Source organism: Pteropus medius, unplaced genomic scaffold (assembly GCF_902729225.1).
Source record: "Pteropus medius unplaced genomic scaffold, Ma_sr-lr_union100, whole genome shotgun sequence".
NCBI lineage: Eukaryota > Metazoa > Chordata > Mammalia > Chiroptera > Pteropodidae > Pteropus > Pteropus medius.
In genome coordinates, this window is record NW_024355205.1 from 3,959,931 (window position 1) to 3,981,574 (window position 21,644).

At 36.5% G+C, this 21,644-nt stretch overlaps 1 protein-coding gene across 1 annotated transcript in view; it reads right to left on the bottom strand.

The window, feature by feature from the left end:
• Positions 1 to 21,644, bottom strand: part of SYCP2L (synaptonemal complex protein 2 like) — a 72,516-nt gene that overhangs the window by 23,928 nt on the left and 26,944 nt on the right. Inside the window, exons 16-25 of the mRNA XM_039857899.1 lie at positions 17,824 to 17,920; positions 17,250 to 17,347; positions 16,384 to 16,441; positions 16,198 to 16,282; positions 8,617 to 8,749; positions 7,839 to 7,989; positions 7,180 to 7,229; positions 5,410 to 5,536; positions 3,935 to 4,008; positions 3,718 to 3,787 (exon numbers count right to left, since the gene is read on the bottom strand). Coding sequence (XP_039713833.1) covers positions 3,718 to 3,787; positions 3,935 to 4,008; positions 5,410 to 5,536; positions 7,180 to 7,229; positions 7,839 to 7,989; positions 8,617 to 8,749; positions 16,198 to 16,282; positions 16,384 to 16,441; positions 17,250 to 17,347; positions 17,824 to 17,920 — 943 coding nt within the window. The remainder of the gene's footprint in view (positions 1 to 3,717; positions 3,788 to 3,934; positions 4,009 to 5,409; positions 5,537 to 7,179; positions 7,230 to 7,838; positions 7,990 to 8,616; positions 8,750 to 16,197; positions 16,283 to 16,383; positions 16,442 to 17,249; positions 17,348 to 17,823; positions 17,921 to 21,644) is intronic.

The window sequence follows — 21,644 nt, forward strand, 5'->3', positions numbered from 1 at the left end:
TGGAAGATTGGGCAAATTAAATTATATGGCAAGCAAATAGAGCAAAGAAATGAAAAATATGTAAGAGTAGTTAAAAAATACTGAATACAGAATGCAACAGAATATTATGTATTCTAACTGGAGCTCAAGAAGCAGAAGGAACAATGAACCAGAAACAATATTTGAGAAGATAATGGCTGAGACTTTTCCAGAACTAATGAAAGGCACTATGCCGTATATTCAAGATGCCCTACAAATGACAAGTGGGATAAAATTAAAAGAATACCACACTTAGATAAATTTTAATAAGTGGAAAATTACCATAGATAAACAGAAATCATCCTGTAAGTATTCAAAGGGAGGAAAGAAGGGACAAATTACCTTCAAAGGGTGACTGTGAGATTAACAGCTGAATTTTCATCAGCCAGAGTAGAAAACAAAAGGAGTGGAATATTTTCTTTGATGTACTGACAGAAAAAGTTCTGCCAACCTGTATTACACTCAGTGAAAATTTATTCAAGAATAAGAGTGAAACAGGCATTTTCAACAAGCAAAAACTGAGCAAGTTCCCATCAATAGAAAGCTCACCAAAGGTATATCTTAAGCAGAAAGAAAGAGGTCTCACGTGGAAAATGTGAGAAATAAAAATGTCAGCAAAGTGGTAAATGTGTGGGTATAAAAAATGTAAATGACTAAATAAAACAGTATCTTAACTTTTAAAATAAAATAATGAACGACACCACATAATATTGTTAAGGTAGGGTAATGGAATTCAAGAATCTTAAGGTCCAGTGTAATCTGAGAAGAAAATAATAAAATTGATTAAACTTAGATTTTGAAAAGTTATATATGTTATAATTTCTAGGTTAATCAATAAATGAAAAGAAATAGAGTATTAACTACAAATGAGTAGAGGGGAAAAACAGAATGAGAAAAAATACTTCAGCAAAATAAAAAAAAATGAGAAAGAAAAAATGGTTGGGTCACGTAGAAAGTATAAAATAAATTGGTAGATATAATTCAAATATAGGAGTAATTAAAATAATTTAAATGGACTAAATACTCCAGTTAAAAAACAAATACTATGATATGAGGGGTCAAGGAGTCCAATTATAGGCTATTTACAAGTGATATCTATAACATCAGGATATATATAAAAGGATGAAAAATTATACTATGCCAATTATAAACAAAGAAATAACAGAACTTAAAACAAAAACATTACTGAAGATAAAGGGGATCATTTCACAATGATAAAAGTTTCAATATACCATAAGGCTAACCTATTTTACATTCATAAGCACCTAAAGACATTCTTATTTTAATGTAAATCAAAATTGAACAGAACCAGAAAGAGAAATTAGCACGTCCACAATCATGAGGTTTGAACACACTACTCTCAACCGATAAAACAAATAGACTGAAAAAAAATTATTAAGGATATAAAATATTTGAAGAACACAGTTAAGAAAAGTGAATATATATACACATATAGAGACACTGCACCCAATAAATGTGAACTATACTCTTAACTACAAATTAACCTTTATAAAAATTTTACATACACTGGGCCATAAACTACATCTCATAATTGCAAAGAATATAATGATACAGACTATATTCTCTAGCCATGGTGCAATCAAGGTAGAAAACAATAACAAAAAATGTCCTATACCATTGATAACCGAGAAATTATCCATTTTTTTCCAAAGAAAAAAATAGAGAATATTTTAAAATAATAACATATTACATGTGGGATTTACTTTTGTAGTACTTAGAAATGTACAGTATTAAAAGAATATAATATAGGAAATAATATATAAGACTATCTTTGATTTTGGTAGGGAAGAATTTCACAAGACTAAGAGTACTCACCATAGAGAAAAGATTAGTATACAGGAATTCATTAAAATTAAAAACTTTCATTTATTGGAAAATAAGTCATAAAGACATAGAGAGAGAGAGCATCAACAGAGAGAGAAGTGCAAATCATAAAGTGGAAGGAGATATTTACAAGACACATAATGCAAGTCCAGAATATATGAGGAACTCCTAGGAACTGATATAAAAAGGAATCCTATGGACAAATCGGCAAGACATTTTAGACACTACACAAAAGAGGAAATTCAAAGGGCTAATAAACGTATGAATGATGCTAACTTTAATCGGGGATATTAAAATTAAAACTTCAATGTCTATACACATACAAACACGTACAACAAAATTTTAAAATACCAAGTGTTGGCAAGAATATGAAGCAACAGAACTCTCATACACAGCTGGTGAGAAAGTAAATGGATACAATCACTTTGGAAACAAGGTTTGGCATATTTAAAGCTGTTAAAGATATATATATATATATATATATATAGAGAGAGAGAGAGAGAGAGAGAGAGAGAGAGAGAGAGAGAGAGAGAGAGATTGATTCTATGGCCCAGCAATTCTATTCCTAAAAATATATACAGAGAACATTTTTCATATGTGTACCAGAAGAAATGTACATGATTCCTCATAGTGTCATTATTTCTGACAACTAAAACCACAAACAACCAAAGACCCCACAGTACTAGAAAGGATAAATAAATGATGGTATATTCATGTAACTGAATCTTATATTGTGCCGAAAATTAATATTATTCACCTACATGCACTAGCATAAATGGACCTTACAAATGATTTTGAGCAAAAGCAGGTCATACAAGCTATATACAGTATGATGTCATTTGTTTAAATTTCAAATCAAATATAACTAAACTACATATTATTTAGGGACACACTCAAAGGAAATAAAATTATAAAGAAAAGCAACAAGATTTTCAGAAGTCAGGAATCGTTACCTCTGTGAGGGATGGAGGGGACGAATAGGGCATATGACCCTGTGTGGAAATATTCTAAGTCAATGGCAACTGTCTAGTTCTCACTCTGAGTTGCGGTTACATACATGTTCACCTTATAATCATTCTTTGAACTATATACGTTTTATATTCTCTTCTCAATGTATGGTATTCTTCCCAATGTAAAAGTGACAAAAAATAAAAGCTGTGGAATCAAACACAAAACTAAGCTTAATGGGCCCCTGTGGGACAGGGAGGGGCAGGGAGGGGCAGGGATGGGTTGGCAGTGGAGCACACCAAGATCTGGAAATAGTAATGTTCTGTTTAAAGCGGATGGCATTTCACAGATGTTTGCTGTGCTGATATACTAAATACCCTGCACATAATTTATAACTATTTGAATCTTCCGGATGTTTAATTTAAAATATAAAGAAAAAAAACTGTTCATCAAAAAACAAAAGAGTGGTTAGGTACTATACTAATTCACAATATTGTGAACTAACCTGGAAACCTTCATATCACTGTTCCAATGAAATATTAATTCGGAAGTTTTAATACCATGGCCACATAACTTTTTGAAACATTGTTTATAAACTGAAAGAGCCCCCAATAAGCCTTTCTGTGAGGCTGGAGAGAAGTCATGCTGCTTAACAGGATGCAGGTCCTAGGCTATATGTTTCTCCACACAAGATATTCTTGTTCTTGAGTGAAGTCCCTGTCCATCCCCTTGACCCTCATGCACATTTAGAGCTGGTAAGCAGATCACACTGCTCTCTCTAAAGCCTGGCAGTTGTCACTCTGTAAAGTGATTTTATCTGCTGCGATTTGAATAATAGCCTGGACTGCCAAAATCAGATTAACTTTGCTTTATGCTGCAAAAAGAGTTTTTTTAGTATTTCCTCACCTCTGTCTTCCAGGTTTTCCAGTTTATGTTTGAAGTCAGTACTTTTCATCAATGACTCACCATTTACAGTCTTAAGAAAAAATAAAGATATGTATTTGTGTCAAAATAAGAAAACAAATGCTGTTACATTATCACTTAAAAAGAAACAAGCCAGTACATTATGCAAATACATATTAATTCTGGAAAACTAGATTAAAACCGCACAATTAAATAATACCTTAGACACATTTTCTTCAACTTCTGAGTGCTCCAATGAAGAGGGATTGCTCAGTGTGTGGGGACTTTGAAGTTCTGAGTATTAGAAAAACAGTTTTGAGGAAATAAACACAGTACGACTCAACTTCAGGCAAGAACATTTTACTATCCCTCTATGTATTAAATCTCACCATCAACAAAAAAAGGGACACAGTTTCTAAACAAACAAACAAATAAATAAATAAAAACTTTGTATCTTTCAGGGCATGTATGGTTATTCAGTTTGTAGATCTGCAGATAAAATAAATAGCCAGTTACCTCAATTTGAGATCAGTACTTTGACTAGATGCCCACCTAACCCCAAATACAAGGGCAAGAATTCTGCCACCTCAACCTCGTGATCCCTTCTTTCTTCTCTTAGTACCACTCCCTTATTTCCTTTTACTCTCTAATGTTAATTTTCCTCTCTCCTTTTTTCTTTTCTTTACTTGTTTTCCACCAGTGGCAGCCAAGCTAAGGGGTTGTCATTCGCACGCTTACTAAGTGCCATTATGTGCCTGGCAATGCACTAAGCTGCAGGATGATAAAGATGAACACAAGTTTAAAAGACGCTCATAGTTTTAATAAAATACAGTGGGGCTTAAGATAAACCTTATAAGTCAAAGGTTGGCAAACTCTGGCCCCTTTGGCCCCTTAGGTCCCTTCTGATGCCAGGTTTCATAACGTTTTTTTAGAAATACAGCCATGCCCACTGTTTGATATAGGGAAGAAGCATGAAAACTAAATATTCGGAGCCTGCTACGTACTGCTAGACATGGGTGATCAGCATACTCAGATAACAGGGAACCTACGGGAAGATTCCTGCTGGAATCACCAACTATTTCCCCATGCCTTTAATGCTGCATACCCATACTGGAAAAGGAATACAAATTTAAACTAAATTCCTTGGATGCTCAGGGTCCCTCTCATTCTCTATGTCTGAGAAGTGACCACATCTCTGTCTGTGGAGCATTACTCCTTCTCTACCTCTGGCATGTGCTTGAATTCTTTCCTATGCGTAGTCAAGGACCCTCCTTCTCTAGGTACAAGACTTGAATCCCCACTTGAGGGGCTTCACCGTGTCCTACATCATCTTTGCATCTTGTCTGTGGCTGATTTTTGTGCTACAGCTGCAGAGTTAAATAGGTGCAACAGAAACTATAGGGGCCAAAAAGCAAAAAATGCTTACTATCCAGTCCTTTACAGAAAAAGCTTACCAACCCCTCATCATCTGAGTTTCTTGTTTGTTTAAAAAAAAAAAAAAATCAGCAATTCTGATGCAGAAGCTGATCTCAATGTTAAAGCAAAATTGAAACACAACATCCTCTATCTTTTGCTAGAGAGACCAATCACATCTTCGCACTTTTTTCGACAGATATTTAAAAAAAGGTTTATTTACTTTAAACTACCTTTCTCAAAATATAATTTTTTCTATGTAAATCAACAGAAATCAGGTACCTGTTTTCTGGGCAGAAACTTCAGGAGTTAAAAGGGCAGGACTACCCTGAAATTTTGTGCCAGAAATTTCTGGAGGTGTGCCATTTTTCCTGGAGATTTCTTTCCATAATGGTGTTAGAAGTTTAGCCTAAAATATAGTACTTTTTAAAAAGTGTTGACATTCATAACCACTCAAGTTATCAAAAAATGCCACATTTTCAATATCCTTTTAAAAAGTTTAAGTATTGGATTTGCTTGATTTGAAACTATAAGAATTCAGAGTTGGAAGCACATTAGGTCATATATCAATTGATAATTCTAAATCAAAAATTACAGTAAAATTCTCAAAGTAAAATTCTCACAGCAACAGCACTACCTGGGAGCCTGATGGAAATGCACATTTTCAAGCCCCATCTATGATTTACTCAATCAGAGACTATGTGGACAGGACCCAGCAACCTGTGTTTTCACAAGTCTTACTGGTCATTCTGACGACCACTAAAGTTGAGAACCACTGCTCTAAATCAGGAGTTAGCAGGCTACAGCTCACTATCTGTTCTGGTAAATAAAATTTTATTGGAGTACAATACACTGACTCGATTAGGTGTTTTCCATGGCCGTTTTCATGCTACAATGGCACAACTAAATAGTTGCCACAGAAACCATATGGCCCACAGAGTCTAACATATTTACTCAATGAACCTTTACAGAAGTCTGCAGACCCCAGCTCTAAATTATTCTCTTATACCCCAACACAGAGAAGTATGGAAATTTGTATAAAGTCACTAAAAATCAGCTAAAAATCAGCATGGACTTCTTATCACTTGCACCGTTTAAATTCATGAATTCTCAAAGCTTTTGATGTTTCTTTGGTGCTCATTTATAATAAAAGATGTATTTACTAAAAACAGTTCTTTTGGTCTATTTCTAACTAATAACTCATAATTTCAGCTTGAACTCTTCAACAACTATTTGGGTACTTCTCTGTCTCACAGGTTTAACCTATACACTATCTTTGTCATTACAGAACCCAAAAGCTCTTAGATTCACAGAGGGCAACAATCCTTGGGCTGATGGAGGAGGGCAGGTGGGAGGCATAACTAACTATAACTGGAGCACTAAACACATTGTTACTGATTACCTCAGAATGCCAGCATCCAGATAGGGCAGGTCCCATTCAACAAGAAACAAAAGCCCACTCCTAGGAGAGCTAATTCAGCTATAGGGGAAAACTAGGCTTTGAATTGATCTGGAGGACCCTCATATTCACACTCTTAACTACTTTGCTATAAAACAAGGATAATTGAAGGGAATTAAGAAACTTTGAGGGTTACTCAATATTTACATAAGCCTGAAGGCACTTCAACCACTTACAAAATAAAGATTTAAATGTTTAAATCATTAAAAGCCTTGGATGTAACATGTCAACAAACTGAACATTAATGGAATTAAACCAAGAAGTTTATGTTGAAAAATCCAAGAGAGCATACACTTGTAGCAAATCAGAACAGCCCAGATTTTAAGCTCTACTATAATAAACATCTTTCAGCAACATTTGGGAACAATGAAAAAAGGTCCTAAATCTTTACCCAAGATTTAAACTAAATGTTTAGAAATCTTTGCAGTTTCTATTGACAGTGATTTACATACCAGTAAACCACTGCTTTGTTATTCTCATATGCTTAAAAGGAGTTTGTTTCAGAAATAAATGCAGTTTGTCCCTAAACAGATCTACTTTGTGTCTTGCTAATGCCGTAAGGGCACAGAAAAGCCCCAATAAAATTTACTTACTTGGTCTTTCTCATGGTCACTGCCAGGACTGAGAGAGAAAGGTGGCAAGACTAAAATGAAAGGAAATAAGTGTATAATGGATAAGTTTACTTATGAGAAATACAAAAACTTATTGATCCTTCTCCCAATAATACACACGCAGGCTAGAAGCCATTCCCATTTCCTACAATTGGCTCAAATGCCTAGCTCTTAAGATCCCTTTCTAATTATTTAACTGTTTTCTTCACAACCCAGCATGAATTCTCTGCTCTAGATCATGTCCCTGAATGCTACCCTGGCATCCTCAATTTGTCCTTGTAGTACTACCTCACTTAGAATGCTCCCTCTCACCACACCTCTTCAAATGCTATTCTTTTTCCAATGAAAAGCTCAAGTCCTACCCATCTCTTCCCTGAAGCTTTTCCTGATGATTCCAGCTCATATTGGATTTCTCATAATTCCTACTCCATTTATCTATAGCTCATATTTAACAGTTATTGGCCATTTCCATATTCTTTTGTACTGTTTCATGTATGTACATTTTGTCATTCCAATGTGTAGCAGAAAAGGGGAATCACGTGAGCATACTTTTCTTTGGTACCCTCTCTCCTCACATACAGAAAAATAAACATCCGACTTATTTGAAAAATGACTTGAAAAAAGACATGCACCAAACTTACTTTTTATGTTACTTCTGGTTCTTGTCTTTTTCCTACCAGGATATGGTTTTAGGTATTTCCTTTTTTGGTTATTGGTCCAAGATAGTTCACTGGTACTACTACTTGAATCTTGATTACTCTCCGAGAAGAGGTGTTTCCTGTAATGAGACTTCTACAAATATAGATAATAAATGAGAATTATTAAAGGGTGTTAATACCCTTTATGTACAATTAAACATATCACTACGAAATTAAACAAAAGAGAAGTAGCTCCTCCTAGAAGACAGGGTCTTTTACATAATAAAAAGGCAAGGGAGTAAGGAAGGGAAGACAACAAAGAAACAGATTATTCCCTTAGTCAATTCTCAACCAAGCTGCTGTTGCAAAGGATGACAAATGTTCTAATGAAGAGATGCTAGGTAACTGTTCAAAAGCTGATGAACTTTAACATCATGTCAACACTTACAACTTCAAAATACTAACCTAAACGACAAAAGAGAGTATAAGACTAATTTTTGCAAAGACATGTTTGTCAACATTTTAGAGGAAGTAAAATAAAAACAAGAGAGTTATTTCTATTTAAACCTTAAATCCTTTTGAAATTGAACCTGGACTACAAAGGTTAGATTTTTTTTAGGGCAAATTTAACCTATTCTGGTGGATTATTCATCTGTACATTGATATTTATCTATATTTTAAATCTTTATGGTTTTGGATGCACTTTTATAAATGCCATTAACAAATAGATGTTTATGCCCAATTTTAATATGGAATGTTTCGATTTTAACAAAACACATACTCTATTTGAGCCCTGTCTGCTGTGCCCCTCCAGTGGCCTACTCCTATTCTGCCATGCTTCTACAGGGGCTCCACCATTCAGCTCGTGACAGCTCATTCTCATTTCAAACCAGGGAGGATTCTCATGAATCCAACTGTATTAAGTGGTAACAATATCTCACAAACTCTTCTCAAACTGACACATATCAGCTAGAAGACCAACCCTGTGCCTGGAATGGCAAAGAGCAGAATCAGCTTAGAGTGAAAACCAGAGTCGCCCTTATTAATGATAGCACAACCCATAAATTTAAGGTAGGTGATGGTGAAATATCTATTTTTCAAATGAATTTATTTTTAAAGACCCAATTTAAAATATTTAGCAGTTCAACATTTTGTAGAAAAGCTTATTTTTTGATAGGAACTTTTTGAGTCATGCCTATCTGCACCTTACTCTGATGAGAAAAATAAAAAAGGTTGGGGGGGACCCCCAAATTTGTTCCAGAGGTTCTCATCACTTCATTTAATGCACCCAATTTTAAAAAATTACACAGCAAGTCTTGCCCAGCTTCTTTAGTTTTATATAAAAAGGTGTTAAACGTTATTTACAAAAACACAAGTACCCAAGGCAGTTGTTTTTAAATTTGGCTCCATATTAGCATCATCAGGAGGGGGCCTTAAAAAAAAATCCTAATATCTGGGGTTTACCCTGGACCAAGTAAGTCACATTTGTTGGGGAAGGGATCCAGGCTTCAGTAGTTTCATCAGCACCCCTGGTGATTCCAATTAGAAGACTAGGCAATGGCATTGCACAAAGAGCCTAACTCATTTGTTTGAAGCTCATGATCTCAAAGTTTTTGAAATTCCATTTAATGTTCATTACAGAGATTTCTTTTTAAATACACTGACTTAGGGCACTGATCTTCCCAAAGTGGCAGGCAAACTGGAAAAATGTAAGTTGGAGCACACAGGAACGAAACCATGCCACTGACTCAGAGTGAAAAAAATTTCAATTAATTTACCCTTCCACTTCCATTCAGGATACATCTCAAGTACTAGTAGGTCCTTAAACTTCTGTTCTGCTCACTGATCTTTGAAAAAGCAAGACTGGGCTTTAGCCTCAAAGACTAAAAGCACAGTTCGACGTAATAACTTTGTTATTTTCCATTGTATTTATTTGGGGGCTTACCTACTATTTGTTACAACTAATGCTGATTTTCCATTTGAAAGTGAAACAATTCCTTTTAAAATAAGTTTAATTGAGAAAAACTGAGATAAAGAGTGATGACAAGTTTCAAAGATGATATGCAAATAACTAAAATTTGGGAAGTATTATCCCAAAAACAATGAAAGTTAATTTCATTACCGACATCCTTGTTTCTTTTCTGTCACCTTTGAAAGTAGAATCTTTCCTAAAACAAAATATCGAATTAATGGAACTGTACCACCATCACCTTCTCCTTCCCTCACTTCACAGCCCTCTTTTATCCTTCAAGTGCCCTTCGACCGAAGTAAACCCAGCACACGGGAAGTACCCTATCCCACAAACTTCTTCCCTCCCCGGCTTTATTAAAGTAAACAATTAGTTGCTTGTATTTGCATTGTACAATTCGATGTTTTTTTTTTTCAATTATAGTTGGCATACAATATACCAGTTTCAGTTCTACAACATAGTGATCAGAGATCCACATAACTCACAAAGTGATCACCCCACTAAATCTAGTACCTCTTTCCCCCTTACATATTTATTAAATTATTAACCATCTTCCCCATGCTACACTCTACATCTCCATGTCTATTCTGCAACTATCCTTTTGTATATCTTAATCCCTTTGCCTTTTATTTCCATCTCCCCAACCCCCCTCCCATCTAGTAGCCCTCAGAATATTCTCTGTATCTATGAGTTTATTTCTGCTTTTGTTGTTGTTTTGTCCTTTGATTCCACATGTAACGTGAAATCATATTTGTCTTTTTCTATCCAACCCATTTCATTCAGCACAATACCCTCTAGGTCCATCAAGGCAATATCTCTTTCCATCCCCTTCCTTTTAGTCTGTGTGTGTCTTTCAATCTGAAGTGAGTCTCCTGTAGGCAGCATATGTAGGGGTCATGTTCTCTTATCCATTCAGCCACTCTATCTTTTGGTTGGAGCACTTAATTCATTCCATTTGTGGTACCTGTTGACTAGAAATATAGTTATTACCATTCTTTATTCCTGTTTTTGATACATTTTTTTTTCTGTTTAAAGAAGTCCCTCCAACATTTCCTGTAATACTGGCTTGGTAATGATAAATTCTTTTAGCCAATTTTTGTCTGGGTAGCTCTTTATCTGTCCTTCAACTCTAAGTGATAGCTTTTCAGGATAAGGTATTCTTGTTGTAGACCCTGGGTTTTCATCACATCGAATATTTTGTGTCAAGCCCTTCTGTCCTGCAGAGTTTCTTTTGAGAAATCAGCTGCCAGTCTTATGGATGCTCCCTTATTAGGTAACTAATTGCTTTTCTCTTGCTGCTTTTAAGAATTTTCTCTTTGTATTTAACTTTTGGCACTTTATGACGTGTCTTGGTGTGGGCTTCTTTAGGTTCCTCTTTCTTGGGACTCTCTGAGCTTCCCAGGGTTGTATGTCTATTTCCTTCACCAGGTGAGGGAAGTTTTCCATCATTTCTTCAAATAGCTCTTCAACATCTTGTTTTCCTTCACATACCCCTACGAAATGGATATTTCTACATTTAATAGTATCTCATAGGCTCCTTAAATTATTATAGTCTTGGCTTCTTTTTTCTTGCCATTCTGATTGAGTGTCCTTGGCTTCCCCATCCTCAATATCAGTGACTTGATCCTCTCCTTTATCTATTGATTCCCTCTAATACACTCTTCATCTCAGATAACATGTTCTTCATTTCTAACTGGTTCTCTTTTATAACTTCCATTTCCATTTTTATGTTTTTTATCTCTTTGTTAAAGTTCTCACTGAATTCATCTATACTTCCCCTAAGTCCACTGAGCATCTCTATAACCAGTGTTTTGAACTCTGCATCTGTTAGATTGCTTGACTCCATTATTCCTGGATTTATGTTCTGTTTTCTCATATGGTTTCTGCTTCTTTGTCTTCCCATTTTAGCTACCTTTCTGTGTCTGTTTCTATGTCCTCAGCAAAGCTCTTAAGTATTCTGGTTTTATTAGTGTGGCTTTGTGTAGGTGTGTCCAGTGGCACAGTCCTGAGAGAGGTTTAGCTGCAGGCCAAATTTAGCCCCACCCTGTGCCCCTCTGGGGCCATCTGTTAAGATTCAGCAAGCAATCCACAGATGCTATGCTTATAGTTACCTCAAGAAACCACACCAGTAACGGAGGCCAGCTGCCATTAGTGTGAGTCTTGGTGCTGCTCAGCAAGGAGCACAGGACTCTCCAAGGATACACCTGGATGTGACTTCGGTGGGGCTGCGAGTTGGGGGAGGCAGTTTCACGGAATCCTCTGGGCAGAGCGACCTGTTATCCAGTGTAATGACATCTCCACTATGGCGGCGCTGTTTCAGCACACTAGGAAGGGGGCGGGCTCAACAGAGGAACAATGGAAACAGCCAGCACTTCTGTCTGGGAGAGATCCTCACCTCCGGCCCTCACTCCAACAACTCAGTTACCCCTGTACATCCCTGATGCCCCCAGGCAGCCGACCGGGCACTGGTGCTCAGAAGAGAGCAGGTCCGTCATAACAAAAGTCTGCTCATGGACACAGCCCCTTTAAGAGGCGTCTACCGCCGCCTCAGCCTCTGTCTCACTCAGCTGCTCAGGACTGGGCGGCCTCTCATTCTCACCCTATCCTACCTCCTCCCATTGAAGGATGATTTCTTATTTCTCTCCCTAGTTGTAGAGATTGTTCATCTAGATCCCAGGTGACTTTTTTTTGCTGTTTGCTCCATGTTTCTCTCACAACTTTGATTTGGTCACAAGAGCCTCTATCATCTATGCCATTTTTTTTTTTCTCGCTCTCGACAAACTTCTTATCTTACAATCCATTTCCAAAGATCTTCTGCCCTTTGTTATTTAAAACAAAAACAAACCTTTGTTGAACTCTTCTCTGTCAGGCATACAAAGAAGAGGAAGGCAGAGTGAGATCAGCAAGTAAGCAGCGAGCTGTGACAAAGCTGCAGAGCATGCTTCTTGTCGGGCTCTACCTTAGAATCAACTGGGGTGCTAAAAATTTCCCTGATGATTTCTTTAGAAAAATGTCTATGCAAATCCTTTCCCCATTTTTTTAATCAGGCGAGGTTTTTTTTGGGGGGGGAGAGGTTCTTTTTTTGTTTGTGTGTTTGGGGGCTTTTTTCTTTTGCTGCTGAATTGTAGAGGTTCCTTACATATTTTGAATAATAACCCCTTTTTATTGTTTGCTATTATTAAAACAACAAACTAAGTGTTGGTGAAATGTGGAGAAATTGGAGCCCTTGCATACTGTTCATAGGATTGGGAAATGGTGTAGCAACTATAGAAAGCAGTTATTTAAAAAATTAAAAATATAGCTACCATATGACCCAGCAATCTCACTATTGACTATTTAACAGAAGAAATCCAAAACACTAATGCAAACAGATGTATGCACTCTGTTCATTATAGCATTATTCACAATAGCCAAGATATGGAAGCAACCTAAGTGTCCATTGATAGACGACTGGATAAAAAAGATGTAGTACATACATAAAATGGAATATTACTTGGCCTTTAAAAAAATGAAATCTTTCCATTTGTGACAACATGGATGGCTCTAAAGGGTATTATGCTAAGTGAAACAAGTCGGCAAGAGAAACACAAATACCATGATTTCACTTATATGTGGAATCTAAAAAACAAACTAACAAACAAAACAGAAACAAATTCATAGATATAGAGAATGAACTGATTGTTGCCAGATAGGAGGGAAGTTGGAGAGCTAGGTGAAAAAGGTGAAAGGATTAAGAACTACAAATTGGCAATTACAAAAGTCATGGAGATATAAAGTACAGCTTAGGGAATATAGTCAATAATATTCTAATAACTATATATAGTGTCAGGTGGGTTAAAGACCTATCAAGGAGATCACTTCATAAGTTATATAAATATCTAACACTGTACACCTGAAACTAACATTGAATGTCAACTGTAATTGAAAAATAAAAAAATATTTTTAATGGTTAAGATGGTAAATTTTATGTTATATGTATTTTACCACAATTTTTAAAAATATACATTTTAAAATTTGCCTATTAGTCCTAGTAGCCGTTTTGTAGATTCTACTGAATTTTCTAGTTAGATGATCATGTTACCTACAGGTTTTCTCCTCACTTTCTGATAGGAATGCTTTTTATTTCTTTTTCTTGTCAATCATGTTGGCTAGACTCTCAAATACAATGTCAAATAGAAGTAGTGGAGCAAATATTCTTGCTTCATACCTGATTTTAGGGAAAAGCATTCAGTCTTCCATTATTAAATGTTATTAGCAGTAGGTTTTTCACAGATGCCCTTTAACAAACTGAGGAAGTTCCTTTTCATATCTAGCTACCTGAGCATTTTTAATCAAGAATAGATATTTAATTTTTTCAAATACTTTTTCTGTGTCAACTAGGATCATATTTTTATTTTTGTTAACATAATGAATTACCTGATTTTTTACTGTTAAGTCAAACTTGAAATCCTGGGATTTTAACTATAAATTCCATTTCTTTAACGATAAATTCCATTTCTTTAAAAGATATTGGGCTACTCAGGTTATCTATTTTTTTCCTGAGTGTGTTTTGATAGTTCATGTCACTTAGAAAACTTCTCCATTTCATTAAAGTTGTCTTTTTTAGACATTCAGTTATTCCTAACACTCCCCTATTGACTTTTTAATATTTATAGAATCCGTAATGATGTCATCTAATTCCTAATATTGGTAATTTTTTGTCTTCTCTTTCTTCCTAATCACTCTACATAGAGGTTTGTCAATTATATTTATTAAAAAGAATAGTACCTAGGAATAAATTTAACCAGGGAGGTAAAAGAACTGTATACTGAAACTTATAAGACATAGATTAAAAAAAACTGAAGAAGACATAAATAATTGGAAATATATTCCATGCCAATAGATTAAAAGAATTAAAATGTCCTTACTACCCAAAACAATCTACAGATTCAATGCAATCCCTATCAAAATTCCAATGGCATCTTTCACAGAAATAGAAAACACTTCCTAAAATTTGTATGGAACCAAAAAAAGGCACCAAGTATCAAAAGCAATTTTGAGAAAGAACAAAGATAGAGACATCACACATCCTGTTTTCGAATTCTACCACAGAGATATGGTACCAGCATAAAAATAGGCACAAAGACCAATGGAACAGGTTCGAGAGCCCAGAAATAAACTCTCGCATATATGGTCAACTAATATTTAACAATAGAGCCAAGAATACTCAATAGGAAAAGAACAGTCTCTGCAATAAATGGTGCTAAGCAAATTAGATAACCATATGTAGAATGAAACTGAATCCTTTTCTTGAACAACTTACAAAAATTAACTCAAAATGGATTAAAGATTTGAATGTGAGACTTAAAACTATAAAACTCCTAGAAGAAAATACATTGAAAAAGCTCCCTGACATTGATGTTCGCCATGATTATTTGGATTTGACACCAAATGCACAAGCAACAAAAGCAAAAATAAGTGGGACTACATCAAATTAAAAAGCTTCTATATAGCAAAAGTAACTATCCATAAAATGAAAAAACAACCTACAGAAAAGGAGAAAATATTTGCAAATCATATATCTGATAAAGGATTAATATCCAAAATATATGAAGAACTCACACAACTCAGTAACAAAAAAATAAGTAATCCACCTACAAAATGGGCAGAGGCTCTGAATAGACATTTTTTCAAAAAAGATTCAACTGGCCAACACTTACATGAAAAGATATTCAACATCACTAATAATTAGGGAAATATAAATCGAAACCACAATGATGAATGGCTATTACCGCCCAAAAAAAAAAAAAAATGATGGCGAGGATGTGAAGAAAAGAGAACCCTGGTATGTTACTGGTGGAAGTGCAAATTGGTACAGCCACTATGAAAGCTTATACAGCCAAAATGAAAGTTAAAAATTGAAAATATTAAAAATTAAAAATAGAACTACCATATGATCCAGCATTTCTAAGTATACATCTGAAGGAAACAAAATCACTATCCCAAAGAGATATCCACACCCTCATGTTCGGTGTAGCATTATTACAATAGCTAAGATAGGGAAACGATCTAAGTGTCCATCAACAGATGAATGGACAAAGAAGATGTCCATTCGGCTATAAAAAATAAAGAAATCCCGTCATTTTTCGACAACATAGATGGACCTTGAGGGCATTATGCTAGAAAAATACACCGCCAAAGATAACACTGAAGTCTAATAGTAGAGACTTATAGGTCAGGAGAACATTCCAGCACAGCTCAAATCATTCTACAGAAAACCACATACAAGACTCTCTCCTTGTATGGGACATGGCCAGATGCAGCAAAAGGGGAAAACCTAGACAGCTGACTTTTACATTAACTAGTCACATTAATAGCAATCTATATGATTTATTACTTTTTAAAATCATTTACCTGGATTTGTCATTTAATTTAGGAATCAGAATTGTTACTGATGGTTCTGGTAAATCTGATGAATATTCATGTTCTGAAGTAACTTCTAACGGTAAAAATTAAAAAGAAAAATTGTTAAGCTTCTCAACTAAATAAATATAAATATACCACTCAGGTCTTATTTATAATAGATTTAAAAAATCCAACCTTGTTGTGTATCACCCAGTTTCAATTTTTCAGGTGAACTATCAGCTGCTTTTGTTTGCTGCAAAAAAAAAAAATATATGTATTTAATTACGTTGCCTTTGAAGTCCTCTTTTGAAATTCTTCTGGAGCCACTTTACATCTCCAAAAAAAAAGCATTTCCATTGAATACTAAGATACCAGGCTCTTTGTTTATTAGACTCGGCTCCAAATGACTGTTGGCTGTTGCAATAAATTGATATCCACCCTCAGAAGATGATTTGCCACTATCAAAGACAATCAGAGTATTCCAATGTTACTAAGGGAAACATCAAAGGAAAAATTGCAAAAATGTCTTCAACGACATCAGAATTGTTGGGATAAGCATACGACTTCCTAAGGAGACCAACTCTCTGGAGAAATAACCTTTGGTATATTGGCTTTTTAAAAAAAAATCATTACACTATCATCACACTTCTATATAATGTGTCCAGGTAATCAAATATAAAAAATGAGAAAGGGGCAGAATACCTATATATACTAAGTAATGTGTTAGGTGCTATACATACATTCTGTTTTTAATCCTCAGAGGTCTACCTTGTAAACCAGCTATTACCTCTATTTTATAGATGAGAAGCTTCAGGTTCAGTAATGTTAAGTAATTTGCCCAAGTTCCTGCAGGTCATAAGTAAAAACCAGCTCCTGGAGTACAAAGATTAAAACCCTTTCCCTACAACTCAGTCTCCAGATTCCAAAAGAGAGAATGAGGCAAAGCCAGCCAAGTCATGCATTCTACGGGTGAGCCACGTTGAGAAAGGAGAGAACACATAAACATGGCAGGCAAAAATAATCCCAGTTCAGAATCTTGTCCTCCAGCTCCCCATACTCACAGGAAGCTCAGACTGGTCATTTGAGGGGAGAGTTACTAGGCAGCAGTCATCTTCAGCACTCATTAATTCTGGCAGCTCAGTGGATTCCTCTGCCCGGTCTATACATATTAAGAAAAAATAATTTAAAAGCGATAATATCCATGCACAACAGTGGGCACACTCTCCAATTGTTCTTCATGGGATCCACAGTGCAGGTACATCACCATCTTTTGCTAAAAACTGATAAATTAGGTCAGGTCTCAAATTTCAAATTGGAAATCTATGGGACTTTGGAAAACAGCTGTGGGGTATAACTTATAAAGGGTTCACGATCTGTGCAGAACCAGCTTTGTAGGCAGACAGGCCCCTCCATGCCCCCATCTCCCTTGTCATTTCTGATTGACCCACAAGAGAAACTGTATCAGGTGAAGAAAATGATTCAAGACTATCAGCAGCTTTTCTTTCTGAAAAGGTACAATGATACATTTATTACTCTGATGTGATCACAGGTTTTCAATGACCTCTTCCAAGTAAGGTTCTATCATTATTTTTGTAGAGAATTCAGAGTAAGAAATTTTATTATTTCCCAATATACCTGTCTCTTCTTGGTGGCTGAGAGGAGGAATCTCAGTTTCTTCTTTTTCAAACTTATCGAGAAGTTCTGAGGAGATTTTTGTCTGGTCAGCCAATATCTGAAATGAAAACCAAAAGCCATGTGACTTTTAAAACCAGTAATCTTTTAAAAGATTTTAAGGAAAACTTAAAGCTCAGAAACAGCATGCTGAGAAATTAGAAGTTAGTCTTTATTTTGTCCTCTTTTGAAGGATCATTTCGCTGTTTCCAGCTTCTCTACTTACCTCCTTCCTCTAGGATCACCTTTCTCTGACCACTTCCCCTCCCAGAGTCTGCACAGACCTTCCCTCCTCTTTCCCAAGTCTGACCTCTTGTATTTTCTAACCCTGCTTTACTCAGGGACTGAACCTCTCAGGATGAGTCTGCAGTGAGTTCCCAACAGCTCTCACATCCCGACTCCTTCTTCACAGGGTCTCATGGTCCAGGAGCTGTGGCTTAATAGCACGTAAAGCCCAATTTTCTCCAAACACATTTTTTTCACTTTGTGAAATGTGGAAATGAACATAATTCTGATGTTTTTCATGAGAAAAGGCAAACCTACAGTGTCAGGCCAGCTCATGTAATATGATGGAGGTGTTTTTTATTAATTGATTCTTTTATTTCTCATCCTCATCCATGAAATGGTCTTCTCATGGGTAAGTCTTTGGAAACTATATTTGCAGAACATTTTAACATATATAAAATGTTTTTATATACAACTCAAAACCAAGAGGAAACCAGTCCACTATACCCTCCCTCAAGTCTCTGACATCTTAATTCAATTCCTATCCTTGTCACAAATTTCTTTGCCCTGCCCACTGTGTGTGATAGAGAAAGGCTTCTTGCTCTTGTATATAAATAGGAAATATTATTCTCAGTGAGATGGAGACTGCTAGAGACCATAGCAGTCTACACAATGCTCAGATCATTTCCACAAGATAAGACCAGTAGAAATAACTGTTGAAAAACTTCCAAAGAGACCCTATTCCTAGTGGTTCCCCTCATCCTCAATGAGCGGAGAAATAAAGAAGTGCCAAGAAGTCCACAGCAAATATTGTCAGGACTTCTGGAAGAATGTGCTAAGGAGGTGATATTACCCTAGAAAAATTTTCAACTGTTCAAAATAATTAAGCATTTCAAGGCACAAAGAAGCTAGGCTTTGTATCCCACATAGTTAAGACAATGATATATGAAAATAAAGAACTAGGATTAGAACTCAGAACTGTCAACTCTTATTACATGGTATGCAAAAGATCAATCCTTCTGCTTGAGCAAGTGTTCACATCAAAACCCAACAAGGAATTCTGGTTCAAGATGGCAATGTAGAAAGATTCTGAAGTGATCTCCTCCCACAGACACACATCAATCTTCAGCTGTATATAGTACAATTTCCTCTGAAAAAACAAAAACAAAATCTAGCTGAATGATTCTGATACATCAGGTGGCCAAGAAAAAATCCACATCAAAGCAGATAGGAGATGCTGAGACACAATCTTACTATAAACTCCAGCAGCATGACAACCCACAATCAGGTAGAAACTCAGAACCCCAAACTTCTCCCTGAGGAGTAAAAGGTTTGAACACTACTTCTGGTACCTCAATTTTTAAGACCTGCACCTGAGAAACAAGCCCCCAAAATATCTAGCTTTCAAAGCCAACAGGGCTTATGTCCATGAGACCTATGAAGCTCTAACAAACTGAGAAATAGTTCTTAAAGGGCTCACACATGCAGACTCGCCTGTCCCAGGGCCCAGCATGGAGGCAACCAACTGAAAGGCACACAGACTTTCTGTGAAAGAAGCTTATTTGCTTACCTTAAAGCATCTAGGAGCCTACTGAAATCCTCTGTGGACATAGGCCACAAAGCCCCGTCTTTATACTCTCCCTTTGCCTTGCTCTAGCTTGCCAATGTCTCCTGGAAAGAAGCTTGCACCCTCATCTAGTGCCCTGATATTTGCAGCTGCCACCAAGGGGACACCTCTAAATTGCCTGACTCTGGTGGCCAGCAGGGTTTCAACTTGTGGGTCTCTTAGGACTGTAACCAATGAAGAAAGATTCTTAACCAGCTACCATCCCCAAGACACAGAAGAGAAACAACAGACAGATGTCCAGGCTTTCTGTGAAAGAGGCCTATTTGCTTTCTTCATAGCTGCTGCCTGAGAGGCAGGCTTCTAATTAAATATGCATCTTAGAGACGGCTATAAACCTCTCCAGAGACCCTGAAGGGCAGTTTCTGTCTTTGCATGTTCCCTTTTCCATGCTCCAGAGCACAGAATCCCCCAGAGGGCAGCTTGTATGTGCATTTGATGGCCCATTCCTACATCTGGTACCCCAGTTTTGGTGGCTGCCATCTAGGATATGCTCCTACACTTCCTGGTTCTGATGGTCAGCAGGGCTTCCATTCTTGTGTCCCATAGTTCTGCAATAACTGGAAAGACAGTTCTTGGCTGACTACCACCCCCAGGGCATAGCACACACAGCAGACTAAAATACACTCCAGTCTTTCTTTGAAAAAGACCTATTTGCTTGTCCTGAAGTTCTGACCAGAGGGGCAGATTTCTAGTTGGGCACATGTCTAGAGGCTACTGGGGTCCTCTCGAAAACAGAGACTAGTGGATGCCACCTTTGCATTCTCCCTCTGCCTCACTACAGCTCACTAGAAAAGAGCTTGTACCATCATTTGGCCCCTCAATTTTTGTGGCTGCCACCCAGGGGGACACCTTTAGATCACCTGGCTCTAGTAGACAGTGGGGCTTGTGCTCGCAATACCACAGGACTGTATATATTTGCATACTTTAAAAGTGGCTGCCTGACAGTATGGTTTCCATGACTGAATCTAGGTGCTGAGATCCCCCCGTTTGGGACACTGACAGCCCTTGGCACACTAAATAAAAGAGGCTGCTTGAATAATCACAAAAGACTCAGACAACCAAGAGCTAGGGCAGGGTTGAGCATTAAGGTTCATCTCTTCATGAGGCTACTCCTTCAGATTGGGAGAGATAGCTGTTTTATCTAATGCATAGAAACCAACAGAGTCAAGGAAAACGAAGAAACAAAGGAATATGTTCTAAATGAAAACAAAATAAACCTCAGAAAAAGACCTTAATAAAAAGGAGATAAGTGATTTACCTGATAAACAGTTTAAAATAATGGTCATAAAAATGCTCACCAAACTTGGGAGAATAATGGATGAACACAATGAGAACTTCGACAAAGGCAGAGAAAGTACCAAACAGAAGTCACAGGACTTAAGAATACAATAACTAAACTAAAAAGTACACTAGAGGGGTTCAACACACTAGATGAAATGCAAAAAGGATTAGTGACCTCTAAAACATAGCAGGGCAATGGAACTCACCTACTCAGAGCACCCGAAAGAAAAAATAATGAAAAAAACGAGAACAGTGTTAGGGACCTATGGGACAACATTAAGTAAACAAACATTCACATTATAGGAGTCCCAGAAGGAGAAGAGAGAAAGGAACAGAAAGTTCATTTGAAGAAATAATGGCTGAAAATTTCCCTAACCTGGGGAAGGAAACAGACATCCAGATCTAGGAAGCCTGAAGAGACTCAGAAAAAAAAAAAAGAAACCCAAAGAGACCCACCTAAGGCACATTATAATTACAGTATCAAAAGTTAAAAGATAAGAATTTTAAAAGTAGTAAGAGATAAATTTGTTACATACAAGGGAACCCTCCTCCCACCACCCAAGACTATCAGTTTTTCTCAAAAGAAACTTTGCAAGTCAAGAGTGTGGCATAATATATTCAAAGTGCTAAATTTAAAAACTCCCAACCAAGA